This window comes from Rhamphochromis longiceps, linkage group LG18 (assembly GCF_057381845.1).
Source record: "Rhamphochromis longiceps isolate RC_006_pf linkage group LG18, R_longiceps_female_GT1.1, whole genome shotgun sequence".
Lineage (NCBI taxonomy): Eukaryota > Metazoa > Chordata > Actinopteri > Cichliformes > Cichlidae > Rhamphochromis > Rhamphochromis longiceps.
The window spans coordinates 18795645-18823484 of NC_140574.1; the positions used below are offsets into that span (position 1 = coordinate 18795645).

The following is a 27840-nucleotide window of genomic DNA, read 5'->3' on the forward strand; positions in this document are numbered from 1 at the left end:
TTATTGTTTTGAATGCAAAAGGAAGAAGAAAATACAATGTTGACTCTCGCAAGTCTTCCTTTGGTCCAGTCGGAGAGAATGTACTTTATAACAAAGCGATACAAATCAGAACATAGGAACATTATTTTTTAAATACACCAATATTTGAATGCCAAAATGTGTTAAGACAATTTCTTGAGATTGCAGCACATTTATTTGTGGTTTATTTTGATGTCGCTGCTCTTTTGATCTTAGTGTTAGTTTATAAAAGCTGGAGAGCAGCATGCGGCCCATTCTACAGCCTTAAGACGTGACTACTGATGAAGCGAACGCTATGAGAGAGTGGACCCGTCCGCAGAACAATGTGACTTCATACGTTAGTGGATGATTGGTTTACCGGGTGATTTTTTTTTTTTTTTTTTTTTTTTTTTTTGGTGACTTATTTGGTGTGAAATGCCAACTGTTTGGGGGGGGGGGGGGTTTGGGTTTGTGTGTATGTGTGTGTGTTTGGTCAATTTCTAGTGTTTCTATGACAAAAGAAGCCTTACTGAAATCCAAGACATGAAATTGAGAATGGATGACTCATGTTTGATGATGTTCTCATTTGATATTGGTTAAAGGCGTACTGTCCCGCACTTGAGAGCTTTCCATAAATGTACATTTATTGCTTTAAGAAGGTTTTTCTTTTTTCTTTTTTTTACCTTGAGGTAGCAACACATTGATGGATAGAACATGTAGCTCATGTAAAAGCAGTTTTGTTTTCACTAACACAACTTTAAGCTATGCAAATGAAGCCTCTGCTAACAATATGTTTAAACATACAGTAAAGATTTAAGTTCTGTAAGAGTCACGCTAGTTTCCCTCGTTTAATGGTGTCATTATCGGATGCTCAATGGATTTAAAAGTCTTGAACATGAAAGTCATACTGCACTCTTTGGTTTCACGCTTTTTTTCTGTTTTCTTTGCTTTATACTCTTTCTGCCAAAAAAGCTTAACACCTTCACCTTGTGTGCCATTGAAAGAAAATGTGAGGAGTGGAACATTTCTTTGTCTTATTTTCTTACATGATAAACTAAATAAATACCTGTGAAGAAAACCTAAATCCTTTTACTCCTGGGTGTCGTTGTCTCTTCTTAAATTGCTTTAGACCTCTTTGACTGAACTTGCCTTAAGGGGGGGGGATGATTAAATCTCAGCATGATCATGGTTCAGAAGTTTTGACAGTGCAGGGTTTGTGTAGGACTGAGGATGTTAAGTATTCTGTTTGATAGAGGATGACATTTAATTTTTTCATAAGGGAACTTCCCAAAGCAGCAGCAGCTCTCGGGTTTACAGAGTGCAGGACTTTAGATGCTTCGTTAGACCTGTGGGAGAATAAGTAGATGACAAATAGGGGAGATGCTTTAAAAAAAGATGAGAAAAGTTTAAAGAAGACAGGGAAAATGTAGACTGGTGCATCAGTTTTGCACTTGTAAGGTTAAATCTGTGTCCACAAGGGGGTGGCTGGACTACATCAAAGCAATCCCTCGCCAGGGTGGTCCTCTGCCCCTAACCCTGTGATCTTTTTAAGATTTCTGTCTTCGATCATAAAAAATATCTAAATCTTAAAAATATTCTTGTTTATATAATTTTCTGGGTAACGTGATCTGCCTTAAAACGAGGATGCAGTAATAATAATATGGCCTATAAATGGTTTGAGCGCAGTTCTTGGTGTGCACTTGGAGCAGCCAAAGGAAAGACTTTCCGCAGCTGACGTCAGGCATACCTCACTAAACAGTGCGGCCCACTAGCGGTGAGCAGGGAGCTGCTTCGGAGGATATGTGGAGCAATCGTGGAAGAGGACTCCAGTCCGACCTTGTCTGGCGCACAGTCCCGCGTCTGGTTCGTGCGTAAGGCTGCTAAAACAGTTGGCCGCCTTTAAAACCCCTTCAGGCGTGAACAACTTTGGCTTTCATTCATTTTTTTTTTAATCGCAACACATCCACGTCTGGGTGATGTGCACAGAAATAGAACAACACTACTCCCAACCTCTTCCGCATATTGGATTTCTATGCAAAGAGAAGGTCGCCAGTGTCCCTCCAAGGATTCGGGAAATGAAGACTGCTGCTGACACGGAACCAGCCTGTTTTGACTTCTAGTGCGTGTTTCTGTGCAGTTTTTTTTTCAAGGGATTTCCCCCGAGTTCACGAGTAAAGTATCTCCTCTCTGTGTGGGATCATTCGCTGCATTACCTATTTGAATACAGCCCCAGCTTTTTGGACGAGCCTGTGCAGAGCATTGTACAGTGCACACATTTGGTCAAAATGCATTTTATTTAGGATAACCACTGGATATACAAAGTGCCAAATTTGAGCCGGAATGGAGAACGAGTATAATCGCAATATTGTGGAAAAGTATATCTGCCATAAACTCTCCAAGCGGGGGTTCGTGTGGGGATTTCGCGTTGTCCAAGAAGAAGATGCTGCTAATAACGGATCGATAACTGACCCTCCACCGACTTTGGTCCACCGGTGCCGAGAAGCCAGCACCGGGCCTGACGGCGAGAGCAACACCCACCTCTGCAGACGGCTCCCACAGTCCGACCCACACGCAGGCATCCACAGAGTCCTGCGCGAGGCTGGAGATGAACTTGAAAGACTGTACCAGCCGGACTTCACGGAGATGTCGCGGCAGCTGCATCTCACCTCCGCCACGGCGCAGAGGAGGTTCGCCGAGGTGATAGACGAACTGTTCCGGGACGGGGTGAACTGGGGCCGGATTATTGCTTTCTTCGAGTTTGGGGGCACTGTGTGCGTGGAGTGCGCTTCCAACGAGGGGATGTCATCCCAGGTGGACAACATCGCAGACTGGATGACGGAGTATTTAAATGGACCTCTTAACAGCTGGATACAAGATAACGGGGGATGGGTATGTCTGATTCCGTGTAGTTGAGCGCTTTGCAGCAGTGTGCCAAGGGGTCGCAAAAGTCCTCTTTTAACTGTGATTAAAAGGAATTTCAGTGACTTAGTTCGGTCAGTGTAGGCCTACATGTTTGACTGAGCTGAAAAGTGCATTTTGATCTGGCTTAACGGGGCTCAATATCGAAACCACATGTGTAGCTGATCATTAAAAAAAGAAAAGTCCCTTTTAGGGTGATCTCGTGACGCACGTCAGGCAGCGAGCGAGATGAACGGCTTTACTTTACTTGCTCTAACTGGCTGATCTCGTTGACTGTTAAACTTACTCGACCAATCAAACAGCGGTTTCTCTATCACACCTCCCGACGCGTCTCTATAAAAAACCCGCCCTGTCATTTGTAGAAGCAGAGGCAGAGCTGTCATTGGAGCACAGAGGTTATTATCTAAGGGGAAGTAAAAGCTTAGTTATAAAAAGAAACAGGATTGTGTGTGTGGTGTTGGAGAGAGAGGGCATTTCACCATCCACCTGTATCTGAATCTTCATGCAGGAAAGTGCTTCAGTCCCGCTGTCACGTGAGGCATTGCAGGCCCTCATTCTTGCAGAAGGGAGGAGGTCAGACACATGTCAGCAAAGAGCAAACTATTGAATTAATGTGTTTAGGCCTCTGGGCATAACTGGACAGGGTTCAGCTTATCAGATGCCCTTTTTTTGGCACAACACACACCTGGCTGAATGCATGCCCACACTGAATCTGAAACAAGCATGCATTGTCATATTAATTTTTCAGGTTTTTATTACAGCTGCAAACCCTCCTGCAAAAAAAAAAAAAAGGGGGGGGGGGGGGTGCTGTGCACCTCAGTAGCCACCAAAACTGACTTGCAATGAATTAACCTTTAATTAGCCGAGGTGCTCTTAATGAGAGCATAACGTTTGCACTGCCTGGTTATCTTAGCTGGAAGGTATCATAAAAACGGGGCGTGTGTTGAGTGGGCTTATCAATGATTCATATCGAATGTTTCATCTCAAAGGATTAGACCGTTTAACATTCCCCTTGAGTCTGCCTTGCCCCTGGAGGTGGCAGGTTGTGCCACATATCAAAGGGAGGCAACAGAGGGAGGGCCCTCCAAGAACACAGAGTGCTAATCTGCAGCCACTGTGTTTAACATGCCGTCCTCTGTTTGCATCTTGGTTGGGACTCTTTTGTCTGCCTTTTTCAGACCTGTGCCTTGAAGCTGGCGCAGACTGGGGCCGCAGAGATGCCTGCTCGGGGTCTTTGGAGCCCACTGTAGAATAATGTAGGTCATCATAGTTTGGGTTTTACAGCTGGGTGGAGATGACTGTATCTCTACATCCACTGGAGACAGAGAGAGAGAGAGAGAGAGAGAGCAAGAGCACAGTTCTTTAATCCAAAGGATTATTTAGGATTATTTGAAAGCATATGTCTGCAGTATAGGGAATGAATAACCTCATCCAATTAGTTTTAAGCTCAAAGTAAGCTCTAAAACAGTTTAATCCTGAATATGTTAGTGTTGGCTCAGTTTCTGTTGTAGCTTCCGCATATGCAGCCATGCACCGGTGTTGATTTATATTCATCTGAACGGGTGTCAGGTAGGGAATTTCCTGAGGTGTTATTGCATGACCTTTAATAACTGACGTTGCAAACACAGCGTTGTCTGTACTCTGGATTGGGTTTGTGAAAACTGGCTTTGCAGATGTTGAAATGTAATAAAAGTCAACTGTGTTTTCAGTCTGTGAAACAAAGCTGGGGGTTTTTTGCTATGTTTTGTCTCCTCCGGAGCCAAAACGGCGGCCTGTTATACACTGACGTGTTTGTGTTTTTGTATGTTTTTGAGAATGTCTGCTAAACATCGGGTTGATTTTGTACTGGCCTCTTCCTGAATTATGAATTCACAGAGGATATGCAGAGACTGTTAATCAGATATCTCTCAACAGGGATCTCAAGGGCATAGAGGGGATTTTTAGAGATGTTTTAGATCATGGAAACCTGTCCAGAGGGTCAGGGTTAGCAACATTGATTTAAACATTTCTTTTCATTATTTTCAGTTTTTTAGTCGCGCAAGTTCTTAATTTTCTTTTAATAAATTTTAAAAAAAAAAGATTTTTTACAAGAGGTGAAATTTCAGGTAGGGGGAGTGTATAAATGAGCCTATGAAGTACAAAAAAAGGGGGGAGAAAGGATGTGACCTCAGTTTCCTCATTTGTAGCTGCAGAGCTCAGTGGGGACTAAACAATGGCTGCCACTGTTTGCAAATGATCTGGTATCCATTATGTTTTATTGTGAAAGCTTTGCATTGCTGCAATGAGACACATGTGCTACATTTCTGCATTAACCTCACCTGGGTCACCTGTTTTCTAAGGAACATTCACGTGCCGGGTGGCTGTAGCAGAGGAATGAGGATAAAACAGGTTTCACAAATCAGTCGTTTCTCATGAGCTCACTGTCGTTTGTTATAGTGTTCGACCTGATAATTCTAAATAAAACTTTTTAAATGGCATTTACACATCTTCCAAACAATGAAGACACTCGGTAAACACGGCTAAATGTGTGTTTAGACAGGTTGCATTTATGGTCACTTACCCTGTCCATTGTGTTATTGTGTGGAAGAGGTGAGTGCTGTGTTTTCCACCATTCTAAAAACAAAGGTGGGTGGCTAATCAGCCTATCACTGACATTTTGACATGTAAGAGTGGTGTGGAAACAGCTTTCTATCAGCCACCCTCTGTTTCCTGTTGTTTTTGAGACAATTTAAGCCCAAAATAGTGTGAACGGTACCCACTAATCATTGTTGAGTCTAAGTGTTGCGAGTGAGTCAAATACACATTTAGTTCGGCGAAAATCTTCCCTTTAAAAAACTGACAAAGCAGTGACTGTGTTTGCAAAATCTCAGCTGAGGGGCCAAATGGCTCCCATTCAGCACAGATTGCTTCCCACACCCCGGGATGTGACACACCGTCCTTTCATTGTCCCTAACATTCAGTTAGAAACTCGGCCTTTTTGTTGACAGAAATTGCACTCAATCAGGGAACGATTGCATTTAGGCTGCAGACTCACCCACACGTGGCGCACCTGTGTTTATTTGCAGGCGCTTGCAGTAAATACCAAGTGATTGAACAAAGTGGCAGACGGCGTCCGAGTTCCGAAATTACATACTTGACCTCAGACGCTTGACTGGCTGAGAGGGCGGCACGGAGCGAAATGCCAAATTGTGCTTCAAGAGAAAAACAGCAGTTTCATAACTGGAGGTTAACCAAGAGCAGTGTCAGATATGATGTTGAGAAATGATTTTTCTTTATCTTTGTTGTTTTTAGTCACGCTCTAAAGATGGCATTGCTTCTTGGTCTTTCTCAACAACCCTAATTTGAATTCTCCCTAAAAAAAAAATGTGTATGTGCTGTTATGGATGAATCTCACTGTTCTTGCAGTCTTCCCTGTGGCCACCAGTAGGTCAAAGTGATCTCTTACCCTTTGAAAACAGCACTATTTTTGATGGATTTGCACCAAGTCATTGTGCAGACATTCAGCTGTTGAAGCCACAGAAGAATAATGATCATGGCCTCTCCTGTAGTTGCACAATGTCATAAAATTGGGTCCACACATTCATCAGAGGGAACTGCCATGATTTTGTGCTCCCTGTATTTACTGCTAAGTTGTGGAAATATTCCTCAGATATGCTAACATGCCTCTAAATCCTTGCTTTTCTATAACAAGTGAGAGGAAGGAGTTAAATCACTGAAAAACCTTCTTTCTTTTTTTAAGCCCCAAACAGTGAGATCAGGTGTCTGTGGAATGCTGCTAACCAGGTGGTCTATTTTCTGTGTCTCCCAGGTGTGTGTGTGTGTGTTATGAAAGACAATGTGCGTTTGGGTTGGGTCCATCCTGTGGGGGTTTCCCAGAGCACAGGCTGCTCTTCGATGGGTGGGACCAGCATGTTGCTATGGTATAGCAGGCATCTGGCTACGGCGCCTTGCTGAGGCTGAGTGGATGTGGGACAGCAAGGAAGTCATTAATCTCCATCTAGGTGACGTTTCGGCAGAGTAGAGACAAAAACCCAGGAAAAGAAACCAAACAAACAAACTAAATCACAAAGGAGGCACATGCAGCCATTCATAGGAGAGCAAAAGAAATTCTCGACCAGGTCTCACTTACATCCAATTTGCGTCTCCTAGATGCAAACTCAGCCTGCTAAACGCAAGTCAATACTAATCAGGGCGCCATTCAGGAACTGTTTCAGCTATGCTTCTTTTAGCTTTGAGCTCTTTTTCTAACACAAAGATGTCTATGTTGATGGTGAACGCAGCGCTGCCTCTGAGGACACATGCTTTACAGCGTAATGAGCTCTGTAAGTCATGACTGACTTACATCCACTCTGAGCTAGTATTCCCTTCTTGTCATGCGGCGTGCTGTCACACTCAGTTACACCCTTTTTTTCATCCATTAATTTGTAGCTGTTTATCAGTTTTTGGTCTCTCATTACTGTGTGAACGCTGCCTTCTAGTTCTGAGCAATCAGACCGAGGAATAAATGATTACTTGCGCAAATAGCATTTTAGGCTTTCTCCCTCCCACCCCGTCAATTAACACTGTCATTCTACAGCTGGAGACGCAACAAAAATGTAAATAGCAAACAAAGAAACAAACTAAATAAGAATCAGCTTGGAGATTTTGACAACAACTTTACCGTTGGATGTGTTTGAGCTCTGTAATGGAGACTGTGCACCACAAAGGAGCTTAATGTGGCGAGAGGCAGCCAAGATTTTCCCCTGTACTGTACCCCTTTTGCTTGGGAGGCCTCGGTTGCTCACCATCTGCCACTGTGTTTACACCCATCAGCACAGCATCTGTAATCTCAGGAACATTTCCTACAGACGTGGGCTGCTGCGGGCCGCAGCTCTCTCAATCAGTCCAACAAGAACATTTTTCTTCCAGCAATCTCTTCGCTATCTGCGTCTCAAAGACGTTTGAGCCAAGCATTTAGTCCCGTGTGTGGATTTAAGAAGCACTGAATCTCTTTTCATTTTGATTTCTATTCAGCTTCAGATTATACTCTTTTGCCCGCAGTAAGTCACATGCACTCCATCTTCACCTTTCCAACCACGCTGGATGTCTCATTGCCGTTTACGGCATGATTGCAGGCCACAAATCCTGTTCTGTTGCACTTGCAGGGGATATGCTTTGCGTCTTTCCGCAACATACCTTTACCCCAGAGACCCTCCACCCCATCCTGTGCTGTAGTTATTTCTGGGCCTTCTTGGGAGAGCTGGCAGAATGTCTGCTGGGAAACAGGGGCTGTAAATAAAAAACGGACACAACCTGGATTTTTTCCTGAGTGTCCAGCTCTTTTAGTTGGATAGTCATGTCAGTGGACCATGAACATAAGCTAACATCAGTGTTTTTTCTTTATTTTGTACTCTTTGTGTTGGACTTCTAGGATTACGCGAGTTTACAGATTGAAAGTTGAGAATTCATCCATATTACTGTTTCCTTTTGATCCCTTTTGCTCAAATAAGCAGTCACCTCAACCTTCTAAGCTCCTGTTTTATGAGGGACAAGTGCTTGAGCTAAGCGCTACCATCCCACTGAGAGGATACGCTGATAAATAATATATGGAGCAGATAAACTTGGACACTAAATGGATGTCCCGAAAGCTTTATGAGCTCCAGCTGAGAGATTATATCCTCTTTCCCCTCCTCTTTTTTCCCTCATCCTCTTCCTCCCTCTTACCCCCACCACATGAGACGTATTAACTTGCACACATACACGTGCCCAAACACACTAATACCCAGAGACCTGGCTTTCAGTGTCAGGTAACGTTCCAGATCCCTGAAAAATGCAGGGACATGCGAGAGGCCTCTAAATATAGAAGCATTACCATCACTGCTCTTGTGTGGTCTTCTAATTGTCATGTTACGCGTAAATCCCTGCCCTGTGTGCCTCTGTGATAGCGTCACATCACGAACCCACCGCCGTCCTCCATGGAAAAAATGTCCTAATGAACCATTTGAGATGGCAGATAAAAGAGTTTTCCACCTTTCCTGTCACGGTGGGAGCCGGATAATGAGAAGCCTATTGAGACGCAAGTTGACTTTGCCACTAGGCACACCCTTGCAAGCAGCGCAGCATATCAATATAGGGCAAGGTTAAATGGTTCCTCCCATTGTCTAGCTACTGTAGATATTTTTGGGTCAAACCCCCAAAAGGCTTAAAAAGAGATTTGATGTTTTCAGTTAATTTCTAGGGCAGCAATATCCACTGTCATTTGAAGTCTAGTATGTCTCCTCACAAAGACAAAGCCTGTTGAACAGGTAGTGGATTGTCTTAGGTTTCCCCAATGAATGGCAGCTTTCACTGTGAATTAATTCCAGCCTGAGAATCTAAGATCTGAACTACAGATGTAGTTTCTGGATCTGAAAAGCGAAGCAATCCCAGGAGTTCGTCTCGTTCTTTTGGCTGCTCACTTTTAGAGGTCACCACAGCAGATCATCTACCTCCGTTGTTCACCATATTCCTAGCATCCTCTTCTGTCACACCAACCCTCTGCATCTCCTCTTTCACTACATCCATCCCTTCTGTCTGCTTCGTTACACTTAAGCCAACAGCGAAATAGTTTCCATCAGTCCAACAGGGGCTGTCTCTTCTGGTTCTATTGAGGTTTTGAAGGTTTTGATTCAATTCAGTCCAAATCAAATCAGTTTTATTTATAAGCACCAAATCACAACAACAGTTGCCTTAAGGTGCTTTATATTGTAAAGTAAAAACCCTACAATAATGTAGAGACAACCCCGACAACCAGACGAACAGCCTATGAGTAAGCACTTGACGATAGTGGAAAGGAAAAACTCCCTTTTAATAGGAAGTAACCTCTAGCAGAACCAGGCTGAACCGGGCAGCTATCTGCCACGACCAGTTGGGGGTGAGGGGAGGAAGACAAGACAAAGACATGCTGCAGAAGATGTTTCACTTTGATGTTAACATTTTTATTTTTGGTGACAATCACAGTGACAAAGCCCTAGTCACGCAGACCTACAGACCAGCCATCTGGCAGCCTCTGGATGTAAGTGATTGCTAGAGGTTGATGGGAGTTTATGGGAAAATGATTGTGAAAGTCCCTGTCACATGGACCTAGAGACTGGTCAGTGTCATCCCCACCACCACAACCACACAGACACAGACAACCACAAAACCTCCTTGGTCTCACGATGGTCTAAACCCAGCTCACGTTTCCTATTAGTGGGTGAACAATCCAACGCTTGGTCCCAAGCATATTGGTTCATGTCGGTTCAGTTGCCCATAGTTTGCATGAAGTGACAGATTTGTCTACAAATACTGAATAGCTACACTCCAAGCAGTAGTAAATCTGTGAAAAGTACAACACAATCCGGGAATGAAGAAGGTTTGCATCCAAAGTAAAAGTTGTGCCTAACAGTCACCAGGAGTTTTTTTTGTGCAACAACTGATCTGAGCCATCGACTACAGTAACCATAGCCAACCGACGAGAGAATACAAATTTTTCACTAGCAATCGATGATTGTCACATCCAATATGGCGGCCAACTCTTGAATGTGACCATGTTGTCACGTGAGATTACTCGGTACAAGTCTATGACAAAACAGCCCTCAGCTCTCTCAGCCTCTGACATCAACAAACCTTCTCCTGATGAGTTTTTGAGCTAAATCGCTAGTTTCATTTTCTATTGAATAAATCACTGAGTCAATTCAATAAACTATGATCATTATTTGAGTCAGAAGGGAGGAATATTCATGGTATGCTCATTGTCTCATAATATTCGCAACCCAGCCCAATCCACCCCTCAATCATCACATCAGGTTTCAACACACTGCCAAAAAAGACACTCAGTACAAGGCTTCGTATCAGGACTCACCAGTGAGTGACGTCACGCTCTTTTATATTGTTTATGATCTAAACACAGGTATACAAAAAAGAAAAACGTGACTTTTTTCTCTAGCAACAATTACTGCTAATGCTAGCAAGCTGAGTTAGGAAGTACGTTATGTCCATTGTATGGGTTATATTACAATTTCCCTCACCAAAGCTGAAGCACAGAGGACAGGTTGTTAGTACAAATTACCAAGCAGAAGGTCACATTACGTAAGAAAGCTGCTTTTAAAATGTCCCAAAAAGAACCAACGCCATAAACACAGCAGAGAGGAAATTAGGCAGAAAGCCCCAAAGTATTTCTGTACCAGGCTGTAAACATGTTTACCTGCTCGAAAGTTGGGTTTTTTAGCATGAGAGTCAGAAGCAACTGACTTCCCCTGTAAGGCGTCCTCAAATAGCGATTCGACCTGCAGTTTATGAAATTTCACTTTAAGATTATGAGACCAATTTTTTTTTATCAGTTTTATTGATTTTGGGGCAGAGAAAGCAGCAGCAAAGACTAAAGCGATAATTAACAGCATTTCGGTGAAGCAGCAAAACAGGCTGCAAATGCAATACAAATTTAGCAGACAGAAAGCAGGATTAGCATCGGTCTTTACTCATATTTCCGGCGTCTAAGGAGTGTAAACTGAACGCTCGTGATGCAAGGTTGATGGGAGCAAATGAAGAGTAAAGGAGCAGGTTGCAAAACCAAAACAGTGAGCTTAAATGTTCCATAGTGGCAATGGTAACTGCAAAGTTAGACAGTAAAATCTCAACCTTTCAAATCCCACGCAGCCATTTACTCTGCTATTGATGCAAAAAACATGGAAAAGTGTACGTTTAAAACAAAAGCGAAACTATCTCCATGGCTAGCTGCTAATTTGTGGTTCAGGGTAAATTGACCTTTTAAGGCTTAAAGCATTGATATCCACACACGTACAGGCAAAGATAGAAGCGGATGTGCTAGTGGAAATCAATTATTTGCTGTCAACAAAATGGCTGTGTACACACTCACGGGCATATACATACACACATACACTGTGGCACATCAGTGTGTACACAAAGAAGCGGATGTGGTAGTGTGAATCAATAATGCTGTGTTGTCACAGGGTGACATGTGAGCCATGGCAGGGAGCAGATGGCCTCGGGGTGCCTAGCTTCCTGTTAGCCATGCCATACAGCCTCAACGCACACAAGCTCGTGCACGCTCACACAGACACCACAACCATCTCCACTGGGATTTCCCCCGGCGCAGCTAGCTACACCACTGGCCATTACCAAACAGCATGCCATTATTGACTCTTCTCTGAACTGTTGAGTACTCGCTCTTCCAAAAATGACAACAGCCAGATAATGGTAAATAGATTTCTCTGCCTCGTCTGTGGAGGTCTGGAGTAAATAATTCTGTGCACCCCATCTCTAAACATGATTTTTGGCATGAGAGCAAGTATCCCACAGGAAATCTGATCTGTTTCAGTCGACATCGAGTGAGGTCAGCCGATGCTTGGAAATCTATTTGACTACGGGTTATAGATTCAGCATTTCCAATGGTTTGCAATGGTTCTCTGAGCAGAGCCTCAATTAACTCAGCAGACCAGCAGCTGTGAATGTCAGATTGTATGTGCATGTGATTAATCAAAATGCATCCTGAAGGAGAGTGTCTCTGTGGAAAGACCTGGGTGAGATCTTTTAGCACATTTTTAAAAATGTTTTAAATTTCCTGACTCCTTTCAGCTGGTGTGCGAGCTCTCCCTATTGGCACAGCTCATACAGCACCACCCTGCTGCAATCGCCTTTGATGGCGACTAATTAGGTTTGAAGTGCAGAGAAAACTATAAACCCATGACGCTTGGAAGATAAAAAGCTTTTCCAAGAGAGCATTGTTCTGGCTTCTACATATTGTTTCAGAGTCTCCATCCTAAATTCTCTTGACATCTTCTCAAATCTACAATCACCTTCTGTCAGGATGCTGCAGCTGGCGCGGAATATTACAGCTGCGTGCTACTTTTGACACAGATATCTCGCCGGTAGGGGCAAACCCACTATTGCCAAGGCGTTATGTTGCAGCAATTTCACAGAATCTACTCTGCCTCTACGTTTAATTGGTTGTTGGGCTGTCATTACATCTTGAAATACTGACAGATACTTCAAAGAAAACATGAAGAAATGAATACCGTAGTAGTGACAGTGATTCCTTTTCTTCCTAGGGATTTTATTTCATGTTTTTTGCTATTTCTTTTGACAATACAGTGACGATTTATGTCTGTGTATGTTCTAAGGATGCACTCATTTGATGACTTATGCCAGAGCAAACTTTTATGGTGCCAAGATTTAGTGGTGACAGGCTTCATTTTGCTTTTATAGTGAGGTTTTAACTCCCGTCTAGACGAGGTTCATGTCGGCAAATCTAACCACTAGAAGTTTAATCAACTCTGCAAATTGACTTGTAAACTGCCTAATTTATTGCTCACATTTGAAGTCAGTTGGCGGTTGGACTGATGCACGAAGAAATAAGTACAGATGTGTTTCTTTTTTTGTTCTTTTTTTTAATCAGCTGAATTTCAGCAGGCACTATTTGATCAGCCAACTCATTTTCTGATACCACCAAACCCATCACGCTCAGACCCCCTGATCGCCAATGTTTTCCAGATTTGAATTATAATGAGTCCACATTCCTGTACTTCATGGAGGACAGGAGATTAAAAAATATTCCTGGGTAAAAAAAATTTTTTAAAGCCTGGACTTCAGAAGGTGTCTTTGATCAGAAGGTGAGGCTAACAGGGTTCTGGAGGAGGAGGAGGAGGAGGATGAGGACAGATGGAAGGGCATGAAATAAGAGGAGGCTTATAAAGCTATAAAAAAAGGCATTCCTATCTCTTACGGCCTCATCTGCTGCAGCCAGGTTGAGACGGAGAGGGTAATATCTGGAGCAGCCACCGTGGTTTAAAGCCCAAAGAATAATGACACTAATAGAATTCAAGCTGTTAAATACAAAGAAGGAGATTTAGGAGACTAAGGTCAATCCAAAGTTACAGAGCACACTTGGATGAAATTGCTTGTTAAAGTCATCTGACTCAACAATCATCTGATCCTCAGCTGATCCATCTGCTGACTTTAAAGCAGAGGAATTTACTCGTGAAACATCCACATGGGCATTACATATCCCGAAACCTAAAAATACATACTGTACATGTGGAAAATCGCTGGACCTATATTGCATGTTTGCTTTTGTTTTTCTCCCGCATTATTTAACATCCAGCTTTGGTGCAGTATCTTATTCTTGCAGTGCAGTTTCAAGACAAGCCAGCTCACAGTAGGCAGGCACCGAACCCCATTAATGACATTTTCCATGGATTAGTCCAGAGAGAAACAGAAACTCTCCTCCATTATGAAATTGACATATGCCTCATTAGTTTTCTGTGCATTTTCACTCCAGACTTTCACTGTCACAATAGGCAACTTATTATCATTCATCAGGTAGGCTGTGCTTGTTTCCCTTTGGTCTTTACGTACAGACAGGGAAGGTCACACAGCTCTGAATGAGCCAAGCTGCTCAAGATAGTTCAAACAATGCGTCTTTTAAAAGCACGCCCTAGCTCTCTGCAAGGTCTTTGTGAGTCATGCTGAGTTTAGAGCAATGAAAAGTAAAAGGAGAAAGAAAAAAGAACAGAAGTAATGTCCACCTCTGCTCTTTGCCTGCTTGATTGGGCTTTCGTTGAGTAATTATTTTCTGAGAAGGATTTAGCCGAAGCTTTTTCATTACATAATTCAAAGGGTTTGCTGTAGCCGTGTTTCTCGCAGCTGACTTGGTTCAACTCGAGGCTCATTCCTTCTCATATCGAGCCTCTCGGGCAAACGCACGCGCACACAAGCGGGGTTGTTTGTTTCCACACATCAATACATTCCACTCATTCCTCTCCCCCAGCCTGGATGAAAATCAGCTGGTTGCCTGAGAGAGGTCAATGAACTTTCCCCCAGTGTTCCCGTCCTGAGAGGAAAGAGAGTGGAATTCTTTCTTTCACTTATTGTTTTTAGAGCTGACGCTCATGATACGGCCTCTGCTCTCAGATTGTCTGAGTGGAAGTGAAATTGCATAAGAATAATCATTGCTTTCCTTTCGCCCCCCCCCTAAATAAAATGACCTCATCGTCCATGTTTAGAGAAGTTTTGTCATGCATCTCTGAGCTTTAACTCTCAGCCTGTGGGAAATATGCTTTCCTTCCCTTATCGGCTTTTGCTTTGTCTCCCCACATGATTTTTCTTCTTTCTTTCTTTTAACCCCCTCTTCTTGAAGTAACACTGTAAAGTGAACATCCTGCTTTTAGAACCACACGGAAAGGAAAATGAAATAAAAGGAAAATGTGTTTACCTCAACAAGGCACATTTCACATTTTCTGTGTTTTTTTCTGTTCTAATTAGATTGAGCAGAGCTGGAGACGGGTTCTGAGAGGCAGTGTCACATTTCTGCGCACCAATCAGGGCCTTGCAGTACTTTAATCAAAATGCAGCAAGAGCTGAATTGTTTGTTTATGAACTGTTTATTTTTATTGTTAAAGAGAAAGGAATCGGCAGTATTTCCCGCAGGCTTTAAGTCTAAGAAGTGACAGCATACTGTATGTAGCTGTGCTTTCCACCACCGGCAGTGAATACCTTCTCTGTGACTTTGTGGAAAGTTTTCAGTGCTTTTTCAGTTCCATTCTCCTCCACTTCAAAGCCGTTTCCTGAGGGAGCCGTACCTCAAACGGATGATTGTTTTCTCTGACATTATCGGACATCTGAGATGCTCAATCTGCTGCTCTCTGTTCTCCTCACAGCATGCCTCGTCCCAGACTCTGGCCTCTCTCATTTACATGGCCAACACGGGGAACCCAGCTACACCTGAAACCTGGCCCAGTGTTCTCTAATCACGTAAACCGCTCTGGTATCTTGTTGCCAAAACTGACAAGCTTTCATTTAGGGGCCGACTGAAACAGGAGACCACGGGAGGCCCTGGGTGTCTAGCTTTGATCTTCTAATACTTTCTCCTTCACTGACACGTTTAATTCTCTATTAGATGATGTTACACTTGACTTGTTTACCCGTGCTTCCTAAATTACAACTTGGTGTTTCATCAAAGGAAAAATAACATCACATTCCCTCTAAAACTTGCCTTTTTATGGTCTGCCTCCTCTTATACTAGGGGCTAAGATTTAGGAGTCGCTTAATGGTTCAAAACAAATACAAATCTCTTAGTTACAGTCTCTAACCAACTGTGGCTCTCCCCTGCTGCTCCCCCTCCCTTTCTCCACGGTATTAGTATGACTACATGTTTGGCTTGCCTCGAGTCTTTCCTAGTTACCCGAACAGACTCTGTGATTTAGCCATGCTTGGCTCTACCACAGAGAAGTCATAGTCTCATACTAGACAGTGATGTCATTCCTGCACCGTCTAAGCACAAAAAGTGACTTAATGCTAACTACGCCATAGAGGTCCTTTACACCGCCTATCACTGCTGTCTGAAAAGCCCCTTTCTGAACATTGGGATTATGTAATTCTGTTACATCAGGGGCTCGACACAAAGAAGCTGCACACACAAGACCACAGTGACTGAAAGCAGAGCGCATTATTTCAGATGGCTCCATTTTTTGGGGAGGGGGGTCAAGTTCAGAACAATTAGTCACCACACACGTGTCACGTGAAGTTTGAAGCCCTGCTGCAGATGGTGTTCCCGCACGTCCCGCTCATTACTCCATATACAGTAGTCATTTTTAGCTGGGATTAGGCAGCCACTATTTTTGGAGTGGCTTTCTAAGAGGTTGGTTGTGTGCTCTCAAGGTCTAAAGGGGTCGGCAGATCTGACTTTTAAGGCTTGAAGCGGCGCTGCCTTCGTCACAGGAAATGGGCCTCTCCCATGGACTTGTGGGGAAGCAATAGGCCACCTTGGAATCTGTTGCTTCCCACGGTCTCTATCAGGACTTCCCATCTGAACTAATCAGTGATAGTTCAACAGTTGAAATTGGAACTGCAGGGGCTCTCATGCTCTCCTAGAGTAAGAGGTGCTTTGGTTCCAGAGAGCGGCAAATACAAAGCTTACTCAAAGCCGATAGAGTCATTTGAATGGTGGAAAGCTTTGCCTCTGTCTAATCATTAACCTACACCTACCTTGCCTTTTGTTCCATTGAGGCCTTCTGCATGTTTTAAATGCCACTTTCACTTACAAAGTGGGTCTTTATGCAAGTCCACTTTAACAGTCCTGTGAGTGCAACATTTGGACAACACGACCTGGGATGGAAAGGCTCACATAGTGTAAAAAAGAAAAGCACCACAGTTTATTGGCCTGCGTGCTGCTTACATGGATTTGGGTGTGCTATGCACAGCTTCCTTGACAAGAACACAGACCACTTAGACTCCCAAGTGGCAGACATCCTGTCTTTACTAAAAAGCCACTGCAGCCAGGTTTAATGCACTTCAAGCACACCCACACACGTGGACGATGACTCAGCTGCCCCTTTTCATCCTCTGCGCTCTCACTCGTCATCTGTGGCCTTTTAAATGGAGCGAGCAGCAGAGATGAGACTTGTTTTATTAGATCGGGAAGCCCTGAACTAGGGGCTAGGATGAAGCCTCTCGTTATTTATAGCTGCACAGCAGTTGCGTTCTCTCTATCTGGCAGGACTCTGTCACTTCCTCCTCCGTGGTAGGCCGGATGCGCTCAGTGCAGACATCCTCAGACGAGGCAGACATCCTCATTTAGCTGCATTGTATCTATTTGAGGGCTCCTTTGTGCTTTGGTTTGGGATGCTATGAAGGATTTTGAATCAAATGTTCAAGGTCAAACCACAAGATTGGCTCATTTTAAAGAATGAAAAAAAAAAAAACCTCTATTGACTGAGCTGCAGAGGTTTATTGTGAGGGGGGGGAAAGGATTGTCTCTCTGTGGCTTTCCCTTAGCTTTGATGTCTCTTTGCTTTACATGTAAAAGTGATTGATTGTGTATAATACACTTTGAGCTTAGGTGTAGTCTGCTGATAAACCCTGGGTGCAGGGGGAAAGCTAGTGCAGTCTGCTTCTATGCACTTGCCTTCAGTCTTCTGAGACTGCAAGGTTACCCTGTCCTTCATTTCATGTTGGATCAAAGCTGTTCAGTAAAAAAAAATCAATAGTCTCAACAAGAATCAAGGAGTACATAACTGATCAGTCAAGGCCATGCAATGCTTGTCAATTCAAAATCTGTTTATATTTCCCCAAAATCCTCTGAATATTTTCCCCCCTGTACAAATTGGAATTGCTTTACCGTGGTTTTGCACCTCCTCCTTCTCTTCATTGATGGGATTAAAAAAACCTCAAGTTTATTGAAGCATTACATATCTTCAGAGAAACCAAAGTCTCCTGTGTAAAGTTCTGTTTCTCATTTATCTGGTAAGTTTAGACAATGAATAATGGAGACAATTAAAAAAAAAACAGTGTCACGAGGAGTGTGGGTGATTTACTGCCGATCACATTTCATGTTCCAGTGGAGAAGGCTGACTCCCACGGGAGCGGGAGCTGTTTTGTAAACACACAAATGCTGCAGCCGCTGTTGCTGATGCAAATTTGAATATTTATGAGCCTTTGGGGTAGCATCCGACGTCAAAATTGTTTCTCTCTTTACGCTTGACTCGAACGTAATGACTGCGGAAGGTATGAAACCTGAGTTTGCAGTGAAGCTCAAGCGGGGGGCATATTAAAAAAGGTTTCCAATTTCCCTTGTACTGTGTCATGATCCCGCTCTGTCGGGCCAATTCTGTATTCTATGGCTTCCATATTGGCTGGCCATTTTAAAGGATGGCAATTCATTTGTAAAAGCGCGTGGACAGTCAATAACGCTCTTCACTTTCAAAGTTTACTCAAGCTTCTTACACAAGCTTCGGGGAGTCTTTCTCACCAAAATAATATTCAGTTTAAGGTGAGGTTAGTGGAGCTGCTTGCACAAACTGAATAAAGTTTCTATTTTCTTTTTTACTGCCTTCATTGCTTAATTAACTGTCTTTGGGTGTATAATTGTACCTTACAATATAAAACATCTTGATTTGGTCCCAATAAATAAAACTGAATTCAAGAGTATTTAATTCAATTGTGCACTCCTAAGCACTCCAAGCTAAGAAAAACGGGGAGGGTTGCATCAGGAATGGCATCGCACACAAATAGTCGGGGCAAATCAAAACACGTGGATCATTAAAAACATAAAATAAAATAAAATGGATGTAGCCCCTGTGTCATAATCAGCCTGCTCCAGGTTTTGTTTTAAAGCCTCAAATTGAGCATTTTGGCCATTGTCTTCTTGGTCTTTTGGAACCAGTGACAGCTGAGGCATGGATCTGACTGAGGAATTGAAGACGTTCAACTCAGATGCGTAATTGGCTTTTTAAAAATTATTATTTTTACTAAATACAGGGCCAAAATTAACAAAAGTAACATTATAATGTGTTAAATAAGGGTTCACACTGGTGACTGAGACCATAAACTCATCATGTAACTGTTCACCGACATCATAAATCAAGTCAGAAGTAGGTCATTGACTCATAAACTTTAACATAATCTGGATGTTTTAGAGTCGCCCCCTGGTGCCCACCTGGAAGAATGCAGGTTTAAAGCAAACACCTTGCTGGCTTTAATTTTTCAGACTCAAAGGATGTCGAACATCACAGTCTGTTATGTACAGATGTGGCAGTCTGCAATGGAAGATGCTCAGGCTGACTTCAAAATGATGATTATTATTAATGACATTCAAAGCTAGCCAATGATAAATGACCATTAGTGACAGTTTGTTAATTTTATAGACTGCTGCAAAACCAAAGCAATTTTTTTTATAAGCGACTCATCAGTTAGGTATCTTTTGTCACTGCATACGTATGTCCTTTGTTTCAAAGAAGCAAGTGTTATTGTTACTCGGGCTGATCCACTAAATACTTGCGCATTGATTGGGCTGGATTTGTACAGCTCGACATCCCACTTTGTCACGCTGGACTGCGAGGCTGTGGTTTCCATGTATTGCAGTATTGTCACAGGGCAGTGAAGGGCTCAGTGTCCTCAGCTCCAAGCTGTTTGCTGCTGCTGACACAGGGGATTCAACGGGTAATGAGTACTGCAACAAACTCCTCCGTCATCTGATTTTTGGTCAATGGATGCCACTCTGGAGAATTGATCGAAGCTGACCTTGTTCCAGGACAAGCGCTTGCAGTACTGTCACTGTCATGATGTCTGACCTGTTTATTTTTATTATTATTTTTCAGATGTTTTGAATCTGTATATGCGCTCGCACTCATGAAATAATAATGCACCCACATGAAAGAGAGCGATATAAGTGTATATTTTGATCAAAACAGATCTATTATGAGAAAATAATGCCTTCCTTGCATTTTTTCTCCCATACCCCTCCACCCCTGAAATGGGAGTTTTGTTTGACTTTAATTAGCAGTGGAGAGTCTGCAAAAGGCTAATTAAAAAAATGAAAGAAGGGCAGCAGGAGCAGCATATGTAATTTTATAAGTACGCTACTATGTGAACGCTTAGGAAATAAACAGAGCGTGGGGAGAAGCTCAGTTCAGAGGTGAATATAGCAGTGAAGCCACAACGGGCACTTTAATCACAAGTTGAACTTTAACCTACATCCCTTTCTCTCAGTCACAGTCTGCCCGCAATTATCCAGAGAAGATTCCCAAAACAGAGACAGTTGTCTAATCATTATTCTGTTTTGGCAAAGTGCTGCTTGCGGTTTTATCGGAGCTAGTCAAGCACACAAGATCACTCATTATCTTCCACAGAAGCTGCAGGATCGTTCCCAAAAGTTTGTGTCAGTGTGTGGGGTGTGATACCCAAAGGATCTGGCAAATGTTTGGTATTTCCCGTTGCCCATAAGATAACGTAAAGCCATCCGAAGAAGACAGCTGTGTAAAATCTCTTTGTGTCCATGAGAAAGACACTGAGCAAAACCCAGAGGTGTAAATCATGTGAAAAACAAATCAGAGGTCGAGGATAGACTCTCTCCCGCTGGTGGGAAAAGCAAATTGTGTGTGAAGCTTCCAGCCTGGGTAACCGTGACACTCATGCAGTCAGTCGCCACCCCTCTGCTGCATATGGGAGACTCAAGTCCTCACCGCTCAGTCGAACTCTTTTGCTCTGTATGTAATTCTCAACAGGATTCATTGTTTGCAGTAAAAATGAAGGCAGGGTGTGTGTAAACCTGGCTAGGCATTTTCCCATTGACTCCAGGGTCTCTGTAGGCTGGGGGTGACCTTTTAAAAGCCACTGATCGAAAAAATTAATACTGTAGAGAACTGCAGCCTGGACTTTTATTTCCCAGATGCACACCTGCTGCTGATGGCAGATGGCTTTGCTGCGGGGCAAATATGAGCTTTTGGGGATTATGAAGTCTTTTGTTGGCCGTGTTTTTTTGTGCTCTCTTGTCCCTGTCAACTTCCTGTGTCCTCTTTCCCACCTGCTTATCATTATTTTTCTGTAAAGACTCCGCTTTTCAGAATGACAGTCAACACAACAACAGAAATGGGGCCAAAACACAAAGTGCCAAGGTTTGTTTTTCCACACTGCTCACATGTTTGTGGCAGCGCTGTTCGCTAATGCGGGGATGAAAAAGTTCCAGGAGCTGAAGTGGAGCATGCCTCAGTCTCATGATATCCACCTGACACCCCCACCCCCCTCCTGCTTTCCAGCTCTCCCCTGAGTCAACCTGGAGTTATTACCACCCATGCCCTTGTGGGATTCTTTTAAACATCCATCACAGCTCGTATGAACCTCTTATTATAATTGCCAGCTTTTGTTTCAGACTTAAATAGATGATAATCTATGGCGACTGTCTGGGACATATCAAGGACACACATGAGTTTGCCATTTTGTTGAGCTTTGCTAGTGGCTGGTCACATGCGCGCCTTGCTGCTGGCTGGAGTTACAGTTTCAGCAAACTGTTATTTTCCAGGCGTAGGTGAGGAAAAACACACAATGGTGTTTTTGCCAATCAGCACATTTCCTTCGGCTTAGAGGTGTGACTGAAGAGCTTGCTCGCTTATTAATACCTGTATCCTGGAGAGGGAGACGGGTGTCATCGTTCAAAAGCAGAGACTGTTCAGAGCGCTCCAAAATAAAAAATGCTCCCTGACATTTTGCTTTCCACACTACCAGCAAGGCTCCAGGGATGATGGCGGCAGTTGGTACACTGCTTTAGCCCAGACTGAAATATCTCAAAAACATTTGCATGGACTGCCATGAAATTTAGGACAGATACTCATGATGCCCAGAGGATAAATGTGTCAACACTTACAGGATAGATGGACACAGAGTTTTGGATTACATAGATTACATGGACTGTATGTGAAAGATGGACATAGCTCGATTTTAACACTATGACTGCCACCATCTTGTTTTGTGTGTCGTTGTTTGTGTGTTTGGAGCTGATTGTTTCATTGTATTTGGATGACAGGGTGAATAGGTGAGAAGTAAGAAGTTTATTCTAGCTAGCAAGCTAGCTTAGCAAAGTGCAAGTATGGACTATTTGGGTGTGTTAGGTACCTGCTGCTAAGTGACTATACAGTCAAATTAATGAATTAATAGCACAGCAAGCCAAAATAATTTTCAGACTGCTTGCATTGGTGTGTTATCTGCAGCAGCCATGCCTTAAATTTAAGCCTTAATATTTCTGTTTCTGTTTGGTGAAGACCTGGAAAACCAGCTTCAGCTCTACTTTATGTTAACAGCCTGGCGTTAGATGGTTATGCTACGGTCACACTTGGGAAAACAGCAGTCGGAGAACGTGGCATGACTAAAATTATTGTGACTATTTGCACTGAACTTGCAATCTTGTTGCCTTTGAAATATTTGCTTTAAAGATGGTGAGCAGGTCTGTGACTACTCCGAGTCAGTTGGCATTTGGCAACTTTGAATACAACCAGTTGAAAACCAGCTGAGTCGAGTTCCCTATTGCAAAGAGACGCATCACAGATAAGTTGCGCTCAGCACCACAGACTAGTCTCAGACTGATTCCTACCTGTTGGCAATTTGTCTGGGATTATAAATAATTAGCAAACCTTCACCAGTCTGTTGAGTGAGACTACAATTGTCTGGGGACAATTTGTTTCCAACCAAGCAATCTAAGCAATCCCCTAGCAATCTAAAGAGGTCAGTTTAGGGTGCTGAACTCTGGGCCTCTAGTGTCAAACTCCAGTCCTTAAGGGCCGGTGTCTTCAAGCTTTTACATGTGTCCCTGCTGCAACACACCTGAATAAAATTAGTAGGTCATTAGCAAGACTATAGAACTTGACTGCATGCTGAGGTGGCAATTCAGCCATTTGAATCCTGTTACAGCAGCTCATGAATAAATGAACATGGTGCAATAAAAGTACTTTTAAAAGTACATTTTTCCAACACATGCATTCTGAGTGCCATTCTGATTTCACTCTAGTGTGATGCAACCAGTAAGCATCACACCATAGCTTTACCAATTTGAGTGAGTATACTTTTTGAAATTAGCATTTAGCTAATTTATAAGAGCCTTACAGTTTCACCGAGCTGTTAGCATTCCCCTAGACTACTGTCTCTAGCCCGGGGGTGTAGTTTAAAACGCCCAGCTGCAACAAAGAGAATGCTGTGTGGTAAAAGATATTGCCGGGTGATTTACGGAACACAGTGTGTTTTGACATCAGAGGGCCCAGAAAAAAAACTGCTGATCCTTCCTCCCCTCTGTCACCAGCCCCCAGCCTCAGGAATGCCACAGGACAGGAAGGGAAGCAGGAAATGCTTTTGTCTCCGTACAGCAGTTCAGAATAGATGCCTCCTTTTTTTAGTCCTGTGTGGGCTTTTTGTTTGATAAAAAGGAAGCTGTGTATTAAAACGTGACACTAGCGAAAGAGAGTATAATGAATCTTCTACTAGATCAAGGTCAAAAAAACATGTATTCCGATAAAAGTAACACAAAGCATAATTACTGTAGGTAAATTGACTTAAAACCAGACAGATTAAAATAGACTGGTAATAGATCCCCATGGGAACTGACACAATAATGTTGTAGTGAATCAAACTTAACAATTCACCATTGTTCACAGATCTGATCAAATTACAGATAGAGACTTCAAGAGATGGAGACTTCAAAGGAGATCAGATGTACAGCTTCACAACACACCTTCTAATGTGGTCAGCCTCATAACAAAAGAAAAATATTCAATAGGAGGTGTCCCCTAGAGCTCCCTAAAATTTCCTCTATTGTCGTTTGGTTCAAGATAATCTGCTGTGTGTGCGTGTGTGTGTGTCTGTCTGTGTGTGGGAGAGCATTTAGCTTAGCACCATTACTTCCTGTCCAGCTGTTCCTGCTGTCACCGCTTTTAAGCAGATGTCTGTATTTCCTCATCTAAGACACGCAGCCACGGTCTTTTCTGCACAGATGCTCCTCGTGTACGCTCACGTTTTTAACTGGCCTCCTTTAAAACTCCTCTTAGCGGCAGAAAGCTGAACCCACTGAGACACCGTGAGCAGCTTTAATATATTCGTGCTTGAGCACTGGAGTGTTCATCCGCGTGCTAGAGAAAGAAAAAAATGTTGCGAATGGGCCTTTTTGGGTGATTCCTGTGTTTGGGTAGTATGTGTTTCCGAGTGGGTTGTGTCATTGTGCATGAAAAGCGTAGGAGGGTGTGAGAGCCGATGAACAGTAGTGGATCTGCCTGCAGCATAAGTGTAATGACATTCTTTTCCCACCCATGTTTGGTATCAGCCAAGGGATTTACATTTTAAAGGGTCATTTCACCCAAATTAGACAAAAAAAATCATATTTACCAAGTTTTTTTTCCTATAAAATCTATGTTCAATACATGGAAGTGAATGAAACTTATCTTATTATTAAAACAAATGAAACCAAAACTACAGGCAGGAAAATGAGATATTAAATATGGCCTGCAGTGTTTTGTGTTTTTCTTGTAATCACACAAATTCCAGGAAGAAGATCAAAGACATCAATGAATTATTCCTTTAAGTGATGCATGTGTAGCCAACCTTCAAGTATGCCTTATTTGTTTGTGCCTCTTACCCACAACTTTTTCTTGTAAAGAAACGATTAGATAATCCCGAATAAACTGCAGAGCATGCTGAAGCATCCTCGGGGAAGATACTGAACCCTGAGTTAGCCCTGATGCACTCATTGGAGTGTGAATGTTAGAAAAGGCACTTAGGCAGTGCTATACGATAGAGTGAATGATGGCTGTCATAAAAACTGCTTTGAGTGCTCAATTAGAGTAGAAAAGCGCTATATAAATATCAATCCATATTGCTGCTAGCATGAAAGCTGTAGATTATTTTAAGACAGCTTCACGTGGACTTCCACATATCAGTCAATCGATGTCTTTCAGGCGACTGCTAAAAATAGTCCTCATCAAATGCAGGGTTAACCCCTGTTTGAGCAGCGTTCGGTTAAAACCTGCACTGACCGGCTGTTTAAGGCAGTTGCTGATCCTTCTTTTAAGGTAGAATGATTTATTTGTGACTCATGTCTCCTTTAAGAACTATGAGATGCAAACCTTATTTAAGAACTTGAAAAGTATTCATGCGAAGGTAACCATGTTATTCAGAAGCCTAATCAGTTTTCTCTGTCTCTCATCTCAGGATGCATTTGTGGAGCTGTACGACAGACAGAGGGACTCCGTCTTCAGTTGCTCCTGGCCCTCCATCAAGACAGTTTTCGGCTTGGCTGCGCTCGGAGCGGCCAGCCTCACCATCGGAGCATACCTTACACAAAAGTGAACAAGGCCTCTTTTCAATCAGCTCGACTTTTTTCATCTCAGCATCTTCCTCCTCTTTTTCCTGGTGCCTCTCCTTCTTTTTTTCCCCCCTCCCTGCACCTTTTTTAAAGATGCCCCTGACCCCTCAGAGACAACCTTCAGACTCTTCTGAATCTCTTCAAAGCCTCTCCCAGAAAAAACTCCCTCTTCCCTGCCTCTTCGTGTCAAAACATTCACAAATCAAAGCAACTGAAGAAACCTGAGGCGAAACCCACAGAGCAAAGGATGCATTTTAGATGGAATCGCACTAAGCTGACTACAACAGCGGAGAAACGAGGAGTGCATGTTTTTGCCTTTGCTTTTTTTCGGTTTCTTTTTGCTCGTCCTGCTTCTCTAGGAGTTATAGCATGAACGTTGAGTGTTAGTTTAGACGTCGCATGTGTAGGTCCTCGGTTTGGAGGCCTTCGTGGTGGTAGTGGTGGCGGTAGGATGTAGGGTGGGGGGGTGCAAGGATGATGGTGACGATGATGCCAGGGAGGGCGAGGCCTCAGCCTCGACCCCGGCTCTTTAGGGTGAAGGACCCCATTTGAACTGTGGACTCCAGTTACCCCCACAAGTCGTCTTTCAAAGGACTTCCTCCAAACAGCAGCTGCTTAGAATGTGTAATGGAAACAGCTCGCTACAACCAGCGCAGTGTGTGTCTACTGCTTTCACCCCTCAGACCGCTCCAGTGAACTCTGAGCACACACTGCTCCATTATGCTCTCCCTGGCCTGTGATGGAGGACAGGCTGCTAGAAGACTGAGCTCTTTTGCAGCGCTTTGAAAGCTCCTGTGTTGGGTTTAAACTTTTGCAGCAAACCGAATCGAATAGTTTGCATGTGGAGTGTTTTAGAAAAAAATATGCAAAAGAAGCCTGAAAGATGAACGAGAGATGTGCAGCACAGCATAAAAGAAAGAGGCAGAAGTAGAATAAACCCTGTAGTAGGGTTCCTGCTGCATAAACAGTTTTAAGAGTGCATTCCTGACACACTCCTTTTCTAAAATCACTGCCCTACAAATTATAAATAATCACAGCTCTTTTACTGTCGAATGGGCTCGCTCAGGTTTCAGACCTCGCCCCGGCTGAGGTCTCACAGTGGCTTGGTATTGCCACAGAATGAACTCTGAACCGAAGGCAGTTTCTCGCAAATGACTGAGGAGATGCCAGCAGCAAAGCCAGGGGGTCCCATGTGTGAAACCTGAGATGTCCCCTCTCTCCAGCCTGCAAATGCATCCCAAATCATTGATTGGTTCCTTTCAGCCTGTTTTTGTAATCGATGTTTGTCTTGTGTTACAGTCCGACTGCAAATTTGGAAGCACTCAAGGCCTCCAAAATACTGCGTTGTACAGCAAGTCACTTGTGGAAAACCTTTTCTTTTCTTTTTTTTCTTTAAATTTCTCTATCACTAAAACTCTTCAGCTTCTTTGTCGTTGCATGGATGAAAGACACGATGTCTTAACACAATGCATATCTGCTACGCGTAACCATATTTATAACAGAACAGGCAAGAAATAGCAACAAAGAGGTAGCATTTTTCTATTTATTCAGAGGTACCAGATCACAGATTTTTAACAGTTTCTTCTAAGGAATCACACTGTAACAATGTTATTTCCTGGCTGCTATTATAACAAGAAAAAAAAAGACATGTTTTAAAAAGTGATTTTTTTCCCCGTTTTGTATTATCATCGGCTTAAGGCTGCTATACTGTTGATTTTACTCACAGCTTAAACTGCCACAATTTTTCAGTATAGTATCCTAGAGAGCTGGAAACCAAAGTTAACTTGTATTAATCTTTCATTTCAAAAGGAAAAAAAAATGAAGAAAAAAATACATAATAGCTAAAAGGAGAAAACACTTTGCTTCAGTTCACTGAGTCTGTCCAGTGAGGTTTTGTGATCTCTCTGTGGAGGGTTTGTCTTGTGTTACTGTACTATATTAGCCTAACTTTTGTCAGCCTTGTGCTCCAATGATAACTCAGTGCTTATCTGTAAAAAATGTTGACCTACCAGACCTAAACCGTGTCTCAGCTCTCACGTTAAAACCACCCAGTTTTCATTACAACAGCTCACAGTGTGATTTGTGATGTGTGTATGAGCATGTGTGTATGAGTGTGTGTGTGTGTGTGTAAGAAACTGAGGGTGCTATGAGCAGGAATAGGAAGACTTTAACAGCAATATACTGTAATTTTTATACTCTGTGCATATATGAATGTAGCACTATGGTTTCCGTGCTGTTTTATGTCTATAATCGCAAAACTGTAGCACTTAAAAGAAAAAGGAAAAAAAAGAAAA

The 27840-nt window shown here is 42.9% G+C and overlaps 1 protein-coding gene across 1 annotated transcript; it reads left to right on the top strand.

Annotated features, from left to right (window-relative positions):
• Positions 1-1767: 1767 nt before the first annotated feature.
• Positions 1768-27840, top strand: bcl2b (BCL2 apoptosis regulator b). The gene is made up of 2 exons (XM_085389273.1): positions 1768-2886; positions 25393-27840. The coding sequence occupies exons 1-2, from the start codon at positions 2338-2340 to the stop codon at positions 25528-25530; spliced, it is 687 nt and encodes a 228-aa protein (XP_085245399.1). The 5' UTR covers positions 1768-2337; the 3' UTR covers positions 25531-27840.